The sequence below is a fragment of the Gossypium hirsutum genome, chromosome D07 (assembly GCF_007990345.1).
Source record: "Gossypium hirsutum isolate 1008001.06 chromosome D07, Gossypium_hirsutum_v2.1, whole genome shotgun sequence".
Classification (NCBI taxonomy): Eukaryota; Viridiplantae; Streptophyta; class Magnoliopsida; order Malvales; family Malvaceae; genus Gossypium; species Gossypium hirsutum.
In genome coordinates, this window is record NC_053443.1 from 7,965,975 (window position 1) to 7,978,668 (window position 12,694).

Sequence of the window (12,694 nt, forward strand, 5' to 3'; positions counted from 1 at the left end):
GGGATGTGGTGGGGAAAGGAGGGGGAAAATGATAACATAAAACAGCTGTTTATGTTGAAAATCTTGTGCCCCTCAAAACCTAAATAACATTGTAAGGAGAGAAAAAAGGGGAAGAAAGTGGCACGTATTGTCACTTTAAAATAAGAGAAAGTGATTGACTGACTATTGGAAACTTGGAATAAGAGAAAGTGGGGGAGGGAGGGGAATTTGAAAATGTCTGAGAGAGATGATTATTGTAAAGCCTAGCCTACATTGAAATTGTTTTTTCTTCTTTTAAAACATATAAAACCTTCACATGGCTTGTCTATTTTTTTGGTTCCTTTTTCATGGATTTTGAAATGAAGTGGGAACATAAAAAGCTATAATGGGCAAGTATGTTGTCAGTGTGAGAGAGAGATTGTAGTAGTAAGTCAAGATGTATTGATTGGTTGGCATTTGGCAGCTTTTACAAGCTTAATTTTTCCAAATCATTTGACTATTTAGAATGTTATCGAAAAACACTATTTGCATCTCTCTCTCTATCATTGATTTTTTTTCAGGGGTAAATTCTTTAGTTCCTCACTTCTTGCAATTTCTTGATTCAATTTTTAGGACTTTTTTATTCTAATTGTTTAAGTATTAAATTTTTAATAGCTGTTAATTATACATAGTATATAATGTTTATATTTTTATTTTAATCATTCAATTTTTAGGAGGATATAGCAGCAGCTTCAACAACACAAGGGGCATCCTTAGATGGATTTCGTAAGAAGAAAAAAAGAGTTAAAGGTGGTAAAGCATTTGGTCTAAGAGGCAAGTTGACAAGGGAACCAAAAAAAAGAATATAAGAGAAAATAAATAAAGTTGATGCTTTTGTGGGGGGGATAAAACTTTATTCAAAATGTAGCTGCTTTTCACAAAAAGGAGAGGAGGTGGAATCATGTGCCTTAGGCATCTATATGCCCAATTTCTGTTTCTATAACTGCTTTCATGCTTTTGTTTCTATCATAAACTCCCAATTCAAATAAAGGCATCAATTCTTACGTATTAAATCGCTACCAACGCAACACCTTATTTCTTCACTTACTATACTCTACCCTTTGTCTATGTTGATTAAAATAAAGAAAGAGAATGGAGGTGGTGGAGGGATAGATGGCTGACGAACCCGTAAAGGAGGGAAGGGAGGCGAAGCCCAGAAGCTTCTCCAAAGATAATGGAATCTCGTTTTCCCCACTGCCTCAGCAACATCCCTCGCTGTGTCACCATATTCTTTCTCTTTCAAATCTAAATTATACTTCCAAAACAACCACACCGCATATTAAAAAAACAAAAAATTTTAGAAAAGCAAACCTCAAAAGCAATTCCCTCCTTCAGCCTAAACCAACCAATCTCCGTTATCAACGCTTTCTCTTTCTTTTTCTCTCTGCACCACCCCCTAAAAATCCAAATCCAAATCTAAATCCCTCTTTTTTTCCTTCTTTCTTCTTTGTTCTTTACTTGCCCCAAGACACTCACTCACCCCCTTTTTTCTCTTTTCTTTCTTTTTTATACTTACTTTGTCACAGTTAAAAATGAGACCATGACGACGTCGTCTCAGCAACTTCCACCGCAACTGCCCAACACGGTGCGAAAAGTGATCGTGGAAGTGGTCGACGCTCGTGATCTTCTTCCTAAAGATGGTCAAGGGAGCTCCAGTCCTTATGTCATTGTTGATTTCGATGGTCAAAAGAAGAAAACTTCTACCAAATATAGGGACCTTAACCCTGTATGGAACGAGGCCTTGGAGTTCACGGTGTCTGACCCAGATAATATGGATGTTGAAGAGTTAGAGATTGAGGTTTGTAATGATAAGAGGTTTGGTAATGGTAGTGGCCGTAAGAATCATTTTTTGGGGAGGGTTAAGTTGTATGGGAGTCAGTTCGCTAAACGAGGAGAGGAAGGGCTTGTTTATTTTCCTTTGGAGAAGAAGAGTGTGTTTAGTTGGATTAGAGGTGAGATTGGGCTTAGAATTTATTACTATGATGAGATTGTTGAAGATCAGCCTCCACCAGAAGACCCACCGCCGCAACAGCAGCAACAGCCATCACAAACGGAGGATACCAAGCCTACTCCTGGGCTTGTTGTTGTAGAGGAAGGGAGGATTTTTGAGGTTCCTCCTGCACACATGGAGTATCCTCATGGAGTTAATGGTTATACTCATGGTGCTGCTCCTTGTTATCCTTCGTCCCCCGTTGTGGTTGTCGAAGAATCTTCACCGGACGTTGTTCATGTTCACGAAGAGCTACCGACTCCAGCGAAACCAACGGCCATGCCAATGCAACCACATATGGCACCGGGAATTTCGGTTTCCGAAGAACATTTTCCTGTGCCAGAAGTGAGAAAGATGCAGAGCAGCAGAGGCGAGAGAGTTAGGGTTTTGAAGAGACCAAACGGAGACTATTCACCTAGAGAAATAGTGTGTAACAAAACTCAAGGTGACAACGCCACCGTTGCCGGCGTCGGTGGTGCCGAGAAGATACATCCATACGGTCTAGTTGAGCCGATGCATTATTTGTTTGTTAAAATTGTTAAGGCGCGTAGACTGGCTCCAAATGAAGCCCCTTATGTTAAAATCCGTACGTCCAACGATTATGTCAAAACGAAACCAACGATATACCGTCCAGGTGAGCCAACCGAGTCGCCGGAGTGGGGCAAGGTTTTTTATTTTGGTTACAATAAACAAGAATCAGCCAATGCAACGCTTGAAATCTCTGTTTGGGACTCCCCGACAGAAAATTTTCTCGGCGGGGTTTGTTTCGATCTTTCTGATGTCCCCGTACGAGAGTCACCAGATAGTCCGTTAGCACCGCAATGGTACCGTCTCGAAAGCGGTGCCGTCGATCAGAATTCCCACAGTGTTTCCGGTGATATCCAACTTGCTGTTTGGATCGGTACTCAAAACGACGATGCTTTTTCTGAAGCGATGAGTTCAGACGCACCATACGTGGCACACACTCGATCAAAAGTCTATCAATCGCCCAAGCTCTGGTATTTAAGATTGACTATAATCGAAGCTCAAGATCTTCAAATTGCGCCCAATCTACCTCCTTTAACAGTGCCTGAAATTCGAGTCAAAGCTCAACTAGGGTTTCAATCTGTGCGATCAAGGAGAGGGAACATGAACAATCATAGTATGTCAGTGCATTGGAACGAGGATGTGATTTTCGTCGCCGGCGAGCCTCTGGAAGATTCGTTAATTCTGTTAGTAGAAGATCGTACGAACAAGGACGTGAGTCTCCTTGGCCACGTCATGATCCCTTTGATCTCAATTGAGCAACGGATAGATGAGCGGCGCGTGGCTTCTAAATGGATTGGATTAGAGGGAGGAGCAGGCGGTGGTGGTGGTGGCGGTGGGCCCTACTGCGGGAGAATTCACCTGCGGCTATGTTTAGAGGGTGGTTATCACGTGCTGGACGAAGCGGCGCACGTATGCAGCGACTTTAGACCCACAGCTAAGCAACTTTGGAAGCCGCCAATTGGAATTTTAGAGCTGGGGATTCTCGGTGCTTGTGGTTTGCTCCCAATGAAAAATAAAGGGGGAGGCAAAGGCTCTACCGATGCTTACTGTGTGGCTAAATATGGGAAAAAGTGGGTCCGTACCAGGACCGTAATGGACAGCTTTGATCCACGTTGGAATGAGCAGTACACGTGGCAAGTCTACGACCCCTGCACTGTCCTAACCGTCGGGGTTTTCGATAATTGGCGTATGTTTGCTGATGTGTCTGAAGACAAACCCGATTCTCGTATCGGTAAAATACGGATACGTATATCAATGCTGGAGAGCAACAAAGTGTACACCAATTCGTATCCATTGTTGATTTTAACAAGAATGGGGTTGAAAAAAATGGGTGAAATCGAGTTAGCAGTTCGGTTCGCATGTCCGTCATTGTTACCGGACACATGTTCGGCTTATGGTCAACCATTGCTTCCAAGAATGCATTATCTCCGCCCACTCGGGGTGGCTCAACAGGAGGCATTACGCGGAGCTGCGACAAAGATGGTAGCAGAATGGCTAGCTAGGTCAGAACCGCCGCTTGGGCAAGAAGTAGTGAAGTACATGCTAGATGCGGATTCTCATACATGGAGCATGAGAAAGAGCAAAGCGAATTGGTTCCGGATCGTTGCCGTTCTAGCATGGGCAGTGGGGTTAGCCAAGTGGTTGGATAATATTCGGAGGTGGAAAAACCCGGTTACTACAGTATTGGTGCATGTTTTATACTTGGTACTTGTTTGGTACCCAGATTTGGTAATGCCAACAGGGTCTTTATATGTTGTTTTGATTGGAGTTTGGTATTATAGGTTTAGACCCAAGATACCAGCAGGCATGGATATAAGGCTGTCACAAGCAGAAACAGTGGATCCAGATGAAATAGATGAGGAGTTCGATACAATACCAAGTTCAAAGCCCCCTGAGATAATAAGGGCCAGATATGATAGGTTGAGAATATTGGCAGGAAGGGTTCAAACTGTTTTGGGTGATTTTGCAACCCAAGGTGAAAGGGTTCAAGCTTTAGTGAGTTGGAGGGACCCAAGAGCTACCAAATTGTTCATTGGGGTCTGTTTAGCCATCACGTTTATACTTTATGTGGTGCCACCAAAAATGGTGGCAGTGGCATTAGGATTTTATTATCTAAGGCACCCTATGTTTAGGGACCCAATGCCACCGGCTAGCTTGAACTTTTTTCGAAGGCTTCCAAGTTTATCAGATCGGTTAATGTAGAGAGCCGAAGAAGAGTAGATATAATAAATTAGCGGGTATTTTACAAAAATAATACAAAAAAATACCAGTATACCTTTTTATTATTTACCAAAATGGTACAAAAAAAACAGTAGAAAATGGTTTGCCCCAACATGTTCGTATTTCGGCCTTTTGTTCGTATTTTTTTCTGAATTTTATTCCTTTAAAAAAAATACTATTTTCTAATTTTATTATTTTACATTATTTTTGTACATTATGTTTGAAATGTATTCATTTAGTGTGTTTTTTAAATAAATTTAAAAAAACTCTTATTTCGGCCCTTTGTTCGTATTTTTTTCCTAAATTTTATTACTTTCAATAAAAATTTATTATTTTTATATTTTATTATTTTACATTATTTTAGTACATTATGTTTGAAATGTATTAATTTACTGTATTTTTTAAATAAATTAAAAAAAATTATTTCATCCATTTGTTTGTATTTTTTTTCTAAATTTTATTTAAATAAATTTAAAGAGTAAATATAATAAATTAGCAGATACCTAATAATGAGGGATGTGGTGAGGAAAAGAGGGGGAAACTAATAACATAAAACAACTGTTTATGTTGAAAATCTTGTCCCCCTTAAAACCTAAATAACATTGTAAGGAGTGAAAAAAGGGGAAGAAAGTGGCGCGTATTGTCACTTTAAAATAAGAGAAAGTGATTGATTGACTATTGGAAACTTGAAATAAGGGCTATTTTACTCAAATAGTCTAAAAAATTAATTTATTTATCAAAATAACTTAGGTTTAAAAATAAGAATGAAAATAACTTGAAATGAACAGTAAAATCGGGTTGTGGCCTGTCAATGGCCGGAATCAACTCGTATTTTGGACCCATGATTGCCTAATAATTGTGTCAAACTTAAGAAAAATGATTTTTTTTGTTCTGGCCTGTCAATGGCCAGAACTAGTGTATTTTTTTAAGATTGTATAATACTGATATACAAAAACGAAAAAAAATAAAAAAAAATAATAATTTTTGAGTGCTGGCCTGTCAACGGCCGGCACCCCTGTACACGAAAAAAAATTCGAATTTTGGTCTGTCAATGGCCAATACCAGAATACGAGAAAAAGTAAAAAAAATGGTGGTGGCCTGGCAATGGCCAGCACCACCTTTTGTAAAAAAAAATTTTACTTTTTCTGTGTCAGATGAAGCTATCAGTATACGAAAGAAGTAAAAAAAAAAATTTTGTGGTGGCCTGGCAATGTTCGGCACCACCTTTTGTAAATTTTTTTTTACTTTTTTTCGTGTCAGATGAAGCTATCAGTATACGAAAAAAGTAAAAAAAAATTTTTGGTAGTGGCCTGACAATGGTCGGCACCACCTTTTGTAAAAAAAATTTACTTTTTTCGTGTCAGATGAAGCCATCAATATACGAAAAAAGTAAAAAAAAAAATTTGGTGGTGGCCTGGCAATGGCCGGCACCACCTTTTGTAAAAAAAATACTTTTTTTCGTGTCAGATGAAGCTATTAGTATACGAAAAAAGTAAAAAAAAAAATTTTGGTGGTGGCCTGGCAATGGCCGGTACCACCTTTTGTAAATTTTTTTTTACTTTTTTCGTGTTAGATGAAGCTATTAGTATACGAAAAAAGTAAAAAAAAATTTGGTAGCGGCTTGTTAATGGCCGACACCAAATTTATAAAATATATATAGGGTATTTAATCTTCCATTTTGTCTAGTTTGAAAAGTTTTTTCCCTCTATTTAGAAGAAATCAGTTTTTGTTTTAAAAATGAATTCTCAAATATTGTTTGTTTATGTCCATTTCGATGGTGTAATGATAAATACAAATGAAGAAGGATGTGTATTTTAAAGCCGGAAAAAATAGGAATGAGATTCAACAAACAGATTTCGCTGTCGGATTTCAAACGAAAAATCAGTACAAAGATAGCAAGCCGTTGCAGAAAGCAAATGTCGAGACTATTTTACAGATTTCTGATTTCAACTGATCCGCTAAAGTTCTCAGAAATGGAGCTTGAAGATGATGAACTTTGAAAAGAAAGTGAGTAGAACTTTTCCATACCACCGTCATCATTCGACACGATCCAGATCATCATCCTCATACCACCCAGCCTTTCACCCCGAAGAACGTACACCCACCACTGAGAATATTTTTCCATCGGCACCTCTGGTCACGCAATACCAATTAAGTCTGGATCTAGGTGAATATGATTATTCCACCTTTCTAACTACACCGGACAGGACCCGGGACGCCAGACCGAGCAATTATCAAACACCTCAGCAAGGTGCACGGCATCGCCAACGGAGGCATCCAGATCGTTACACGCCAGCGCCGGGGATGTCCCTAGGATTGCGACAATTTTAATTTTTTATGTTAATTTTTACTTTCTTAAAATTTATTATGTAAATATTTCTTTTATTTTTACATTTTCCTTTTTTAAATATTTATTTAATGGATTTAACATAATTATTTATTTGAATACATGACTTCGTAATATTTAAAAAATAATAATTCAAATAAGTAATAGTACACGACAAATTAAATTTACATACACAATAAAATACAATCATTCTACAATATTAATACAAAAAATATAAATTATTACCCGATAATATAAAAAATACAAATGTTCTAAAAAATTATTACACGAATATATAAAAATAAAACCTTAAATCCTGCACAACTATATTAAATTTATAGATATAAAAAACACAAATACAAATATTCTTAAGAAATAATATAATTATTTTTAATACTAGATTCTTCACAATTAATCGTCTTCTACTTCAATCAGCTCTACATTGCATCGGTACTAGTTTTTTCACAATTAATCGTCTTCTTCTTCCATTATCGCGTGAGATACCTTTGCATGGAGACTCTACCAATCAGTTCCAATCAGAACCTAGTTGCAGAATAAACATTGTTGCACCATAGATAATCACAACTCGATTACCCATTTATGGTGCCAATAATCATCCAACTCTTAATAGCATAACCTTTAGGGTGGACATGACAGTATATAATTTAACCTCGAATTTTTGTTGTACACAACAGAAAACTCCATACACTATCCGATCCAAAAAAAACTCATTTCCTGATATACTACAAAACAATATCATTTTGATAGCCCTCTCAAAATTTTTATCATTCCATTTACACTAGCATAACCCAAACCAGTCACTATATATAGAGTTTAATGTCGGCCATTAACAGGCCAGCACTAGAATTTTTTTTTTAAAAGGTGGTGTCGGCCATTGCCAGGCCACAACCAAAATTTTTTTTACTTTTTTCGTATACCGATAGCTTTATCTGACACGAAAAAGTAAAAAAAAAAATTTACAAAAGGTGGTGCCGGCCATTGCCAGGCCACCACCAATTTTTTTTTTACTTTTTTCGTATATTGATAGCTTCATTTGACACGAAAAAAGTAATTTTTTTTTTACAAAATGTGGTGCCGGCCATTGCTAGGCCACAACCTTTTTTTTTTTATTTTTTTCGTATACTGATAGCTTCATTTGACACGAAAAAAAGTAAAAAAAATTTACAAAATGTGGTGCCGGCCATTGCGAGGCCACCACAAAATTTTTTTTACTTTTTTCGTATATTGATAGCTTTATCTGACACGAAAAAAAGTAAAAGAAAATTTACAGAAGGTGGTGCCGGCCATTGCTAGGCCACCACCAATTTTTTTTTTACTTTTTTCGTATACTGATAGCTTCATCTGACACGAAAAAATTAATTTTTTTTTTACAAAAAGTGGTGCCGGCCATTGCCAGGCCACCATAAATTTTTTTTTTTACTTTTTCTTGTATTCTGGTACCAGCCATTGATAGACCAAAACTTGAGATTTTTTTTTCGTGTACAGGGGTGTCGGCCATTAACAGGCCAGCACCCAAAAATGTTTTTTTTTTCTTTTTTTCTTTTTTGTATATCAGTATTATACAATCTTAAAAAAATACACTGGTTCCGGCCATTAACAGGCCAGAACCAAAAAAATTATTTTTTTAAGTCTAACACAATTATTAAGCAATCATGGGTCCAAAATACAAGTTGGTTTCACAACCCGATTTTACTGTTAATTTCAAGTTATTTTCATTATTGTTTTTAAATTTGTGTTATTTTTGTAAATAAAATATTGTTTTAGGCTATTTAGGTAAAATAGCCTGAAATAAGAGAAAGTGGGGGAGGGAGGGGAATTTGAAAATGGCCAAGAGAGATTGATTACTGTAAAGCCTGGCCTACATTAAAATTGTTTTTCCTTCTTTTAAAACATATAAAACCTTCACATGGCTTGTCTATTTTTTTGGTTCCATTTTCATGGATTTTGAAATGAAGTGGGAACATAAAAAGCTATAATGGGCAAGTATGTTGTCAGTGTGAGAGAGAGATTGCAGTAGTAAGTCAAGATGTATTGATTGGTTGGCATTTGGCAGCTTTTACAAGCTTAATTTTTCCAAATCATTTGACTATTTAGAATGTTATCGAAAAACACTATTTGCATCTCTCTCTCTATCATTGATTTTTTTTTCAGGGGTAAATTCTTTAGTACCTCGCTTCTTGCAATTTCTTGATTCAATTTTTAGGATTTTTTTATTCTAATTGTTTAATTATTAAATTTTTAATAGCTGTTAATTATACATAGTATATAATGTTTATATTTTTTTAATCATTCAATTTTTAGGTTGTTTTTATTTTTGTCTCTAAATTTATTTATTTTTAAATATTTATTGAAGTAAAAAAATTAAGGATTAAAGCGGAAAAAAAGTAGAAATTAAAAAAAATGTATTAAAATGATTAAATTGTACTTATTTATCACATTGTAAAAAGTTCTAAATTTCTTTTTCTTTTTATATTGAAAATTTAAATTTCTAAACTTAAAAATCAAGTAAATAAATTGTTAAAAAAATATTATCCATTGTTAATCTTAACAAATTTGTTAATGTAATTGTAAGGCCCAATATTTGCCCGGCCCATAATAAAAAAATCAAATCAAAATAAGTCTAAAAAAACCCAGATAAGTTTATAGTCCATAAAAGTCCATTTACAAAAATAGGCCCAAATATTGTAAGGCCCAATTAGCCCAAACTAAACTAAACCCAATTCTACCCGAAACCCAAAATTCGGTGGCCCAAGTTTAGGTTTCTAGAAACCTTAAGGGTTTCTGGAATCATCCGCGCCGCTGCTGGAGCCAGATCCCTCCCACACACGCTGCGCCAAGTCCACGCGCGCCTCCAGGCTGGCGTCCGTACTTGCAACAAACCGAACCAGCAAGCAAAGACGGAAGAATAGCAAATAACAAAATAGTAACAGAAAAGAAAAAAATAAGAGAAAAATATAATGAAAAATCGATGTATTTTCGGGGATATAAAACCCCTATTTCTTTATTGTTTCGGGGATTCAAAAATTAAATAAAAAAACGAAAAGCAGAGTATTTTGAAAGGTAGGTTTTAATTTTTCTTTCACTTTTCCTTGCTTTTTTTTTCTCACTTCTTTGTTTATTAAGGTACTAAAATAGAAGAGAAGGAGAGGTTGAAGGGTAAAAAGAGAGGGGCTAACCTGATCTTCGTTCGCTCCGTCGCAATCGGAGTTGGGCGAGGGATCGGGGTTTCCAAACGTCAGTCTGCAGAGCGGCGCTAGATAGTATTTAGGGCTTTTTAGGTTTTTTTTAACAATCAAAGATCTCCTGATTTTGGGGCTTAATTTGGCTTTTATATGACGATAGAAATGACGTCGCTTAAAGCCTGTGGCAGTGGCTTTGAGACGACACCGTTTGATGACTTACAATCCACGTGGTGACCCGACCCAGGGCAGGATCCGCGCGTTTTGCTCAATGGTCTATTTTCGCAATAAGCCCCTCGGTATTTGGTGCTATTTCGATTCTTTTTTCTTCCATTTTTTAATTTGTACTGTGTATTTAACTTCGTTTTCTCTTAAGTCCTCATTCAAGTTTCATTGTTAGAAATGAATGACCGGATCTGTGTGCCTATTTTCTGTTTTGGTCCCTCAACTTCGAATCGATTATCAATTTAGCTCGATTTTTTTCCTTTTTCTTTTAATTGTAGTTGCAATTTAGTTTTTTTTTTAAATTTTAATCTATTTAATTCTTATTTTGACATATTTATTTCTAAAAAATCTAATATTATTTTAATGTTTAAGTTTGATATTGTTTTTAAACTTATTATTAGTGTAATTTTAAAATATAATATATTATTATTTTAAATTATTATTAACATTATTTAAATTTATCATACATTAATGTTTTAAGTTTATTATAGATTTTTGTTTTAAATTTAACATAGTATTATTTACTTCATCATTTATTATTTTATATATTTTAGAAAAATTTAATATAATTCGAATAAATTTTTGATGTTTTATTTTATATTTTTCTAAAATTTACCTTTTTACATATTCTTATATGATAAATATTTACATAATAATTTTTCTTATAATACTATTATTCATATAAATATATATAACTTATGAAATTATTCCTTTTTTTAAGTATATATTAATATTTTGATTTCACTATGATTAATAATTTTAAGTTTTATTTCATTATGATTAATAATTTTAAGATTTTATTTATATATGTATTTCAAACCGGTTTTATTTATATGTAATTAATTTCTTTTAAAATTAAGTAATGTACCTTCGGGCAAAATACCATTAAAAGCCCATTTTTTTAAATTTAACGAAATGAGCCTGATATTTTATTATTTACCGGAATGGGCCATTTTCCCTGAAAACGCGTCCACGTCAGTACATTGTCAGGGTGTACAACCTAATTTTGTCCGGGCCCAAACGGCCCAGTACCCAAAACCCATTACAAACCCAAATAACCCAACAAAATAAAACAAACCCAATTATAAACAGGCCCAATACAAAACCCTAGCCCATTTTCAAAAAGGGGGGGGGGGAAATCAACAACCACCTAACCCTAGGTGCGCCGCACCTAGGGTCTTCGCCCATTTGCACTGCCGCCGTCTCTAGCGGCCACCAACTCTGCCACCGCATGGCCTCCTCACCTGCTCCACCTGCCAAACAAAAAGAAACACGCAATAGCAGAAAGCAGAGAAAAAATATATAATAAAAACTAAAGTATGTAAATCGGCTATAACAAGCCTAGATATCAACCTTGTTTTTTTTTTTGAGGAAGATTTTCAGAGAATAAAAATAGAAAACTAGTCTCAAGGTGAATACCTTTTTTGTATTTTTTTGATTTCGATCTCCTATTATTTTTGTTTATATATATTTACGAAAACAAAAAAAAGGAAGGGAAAAGGAACCTTACCTGCGCCGCGCCGGAGGAAGAGAAGACGAGCGGTTTCCCCTCGTTCTTCGGGTCTTGGACTCATTTTTTCGAGATTTGGCCTTGGATCCGTGTCCTAGAGACATTCAGCTCCAAAAAGGGACCAAAAAGATCCGATTTTGAGCCACCGACCGCCGCACGTGGCGACGCTACGGCGGAAGTTTACCGGAGACCGAAGGTCGGATATTATGAGAGAAAAGGGGAGGGGCATCAGTTTTTTTTATGAACAAAGAAAGAAAAAATGTTTTTTTTCTTTAAATTTTTACTTATATAGGCCATCAAAACGACGTCGTTTTGAGGCTGGCCTTAAACGCCCAAAACGGCGTCGTTTTACCCATAACCCGCATGCGCGTCCCGACCCGCCACAGGATCCGTGCATTTTTTACTTTTGGGATATTTCCCGCTTTGGTCCTTCCGCATTTTCTATCCTTTTAATGCAATTTATTTTTATTTGCAATTTTGACCCTATTATTTTTCTTTTATTTCGATTTGGTCCCCATTGAAGCTGTGCGTTTTGGAAGGACGGGATTATTTCCCATTTGGTCTCTCCTTGTTGTTCGCGCGTTCAAGGTGGTCTTTCTCCTTTAATTTATTTGCGACTTGACCCCAAATTTTATTTTTTTAAAATTCAATTTAGCCCTCTGTTTATATTTTGGTTA

The 12,694-nt window shown here is 35.9% G+C and overlaps 1 protein-coding gene across 1 annotated transcript; it reads left to right on the top strand.

Moving 5' to 3' along the window:
- The first annotated feature begins 861 nt into the window (after positions 1–861).
- Positions 862–4,942, top strand: LOC107953520 (protein QUIRKY). The gene has a single exon (XM_016888847.2). The coding sequence runs from the start codon at positions 1,559–1,561 to the stop codon at positions 4,736–4,738; it is 3,180 nt and encodes a 1,059-aa protein (XP_016744336.1). The 5' UTR covers positions 862–1,558; the 3' UTR covers positions 4,739–4,942.
- The last annotated feature ends 7,752 nt before the right edge of the window (positions 4,943–12,694 follow it).

Excerpts from the sequence above, each read along its gene's own strand:
- LOC107953520 (XM_016888847.2), top strand. The coding sequence starts at position 1,559 with ATGACGACGTCGTCTCAGCAACTTCCACCGCAACTGCCCAACACGGTG.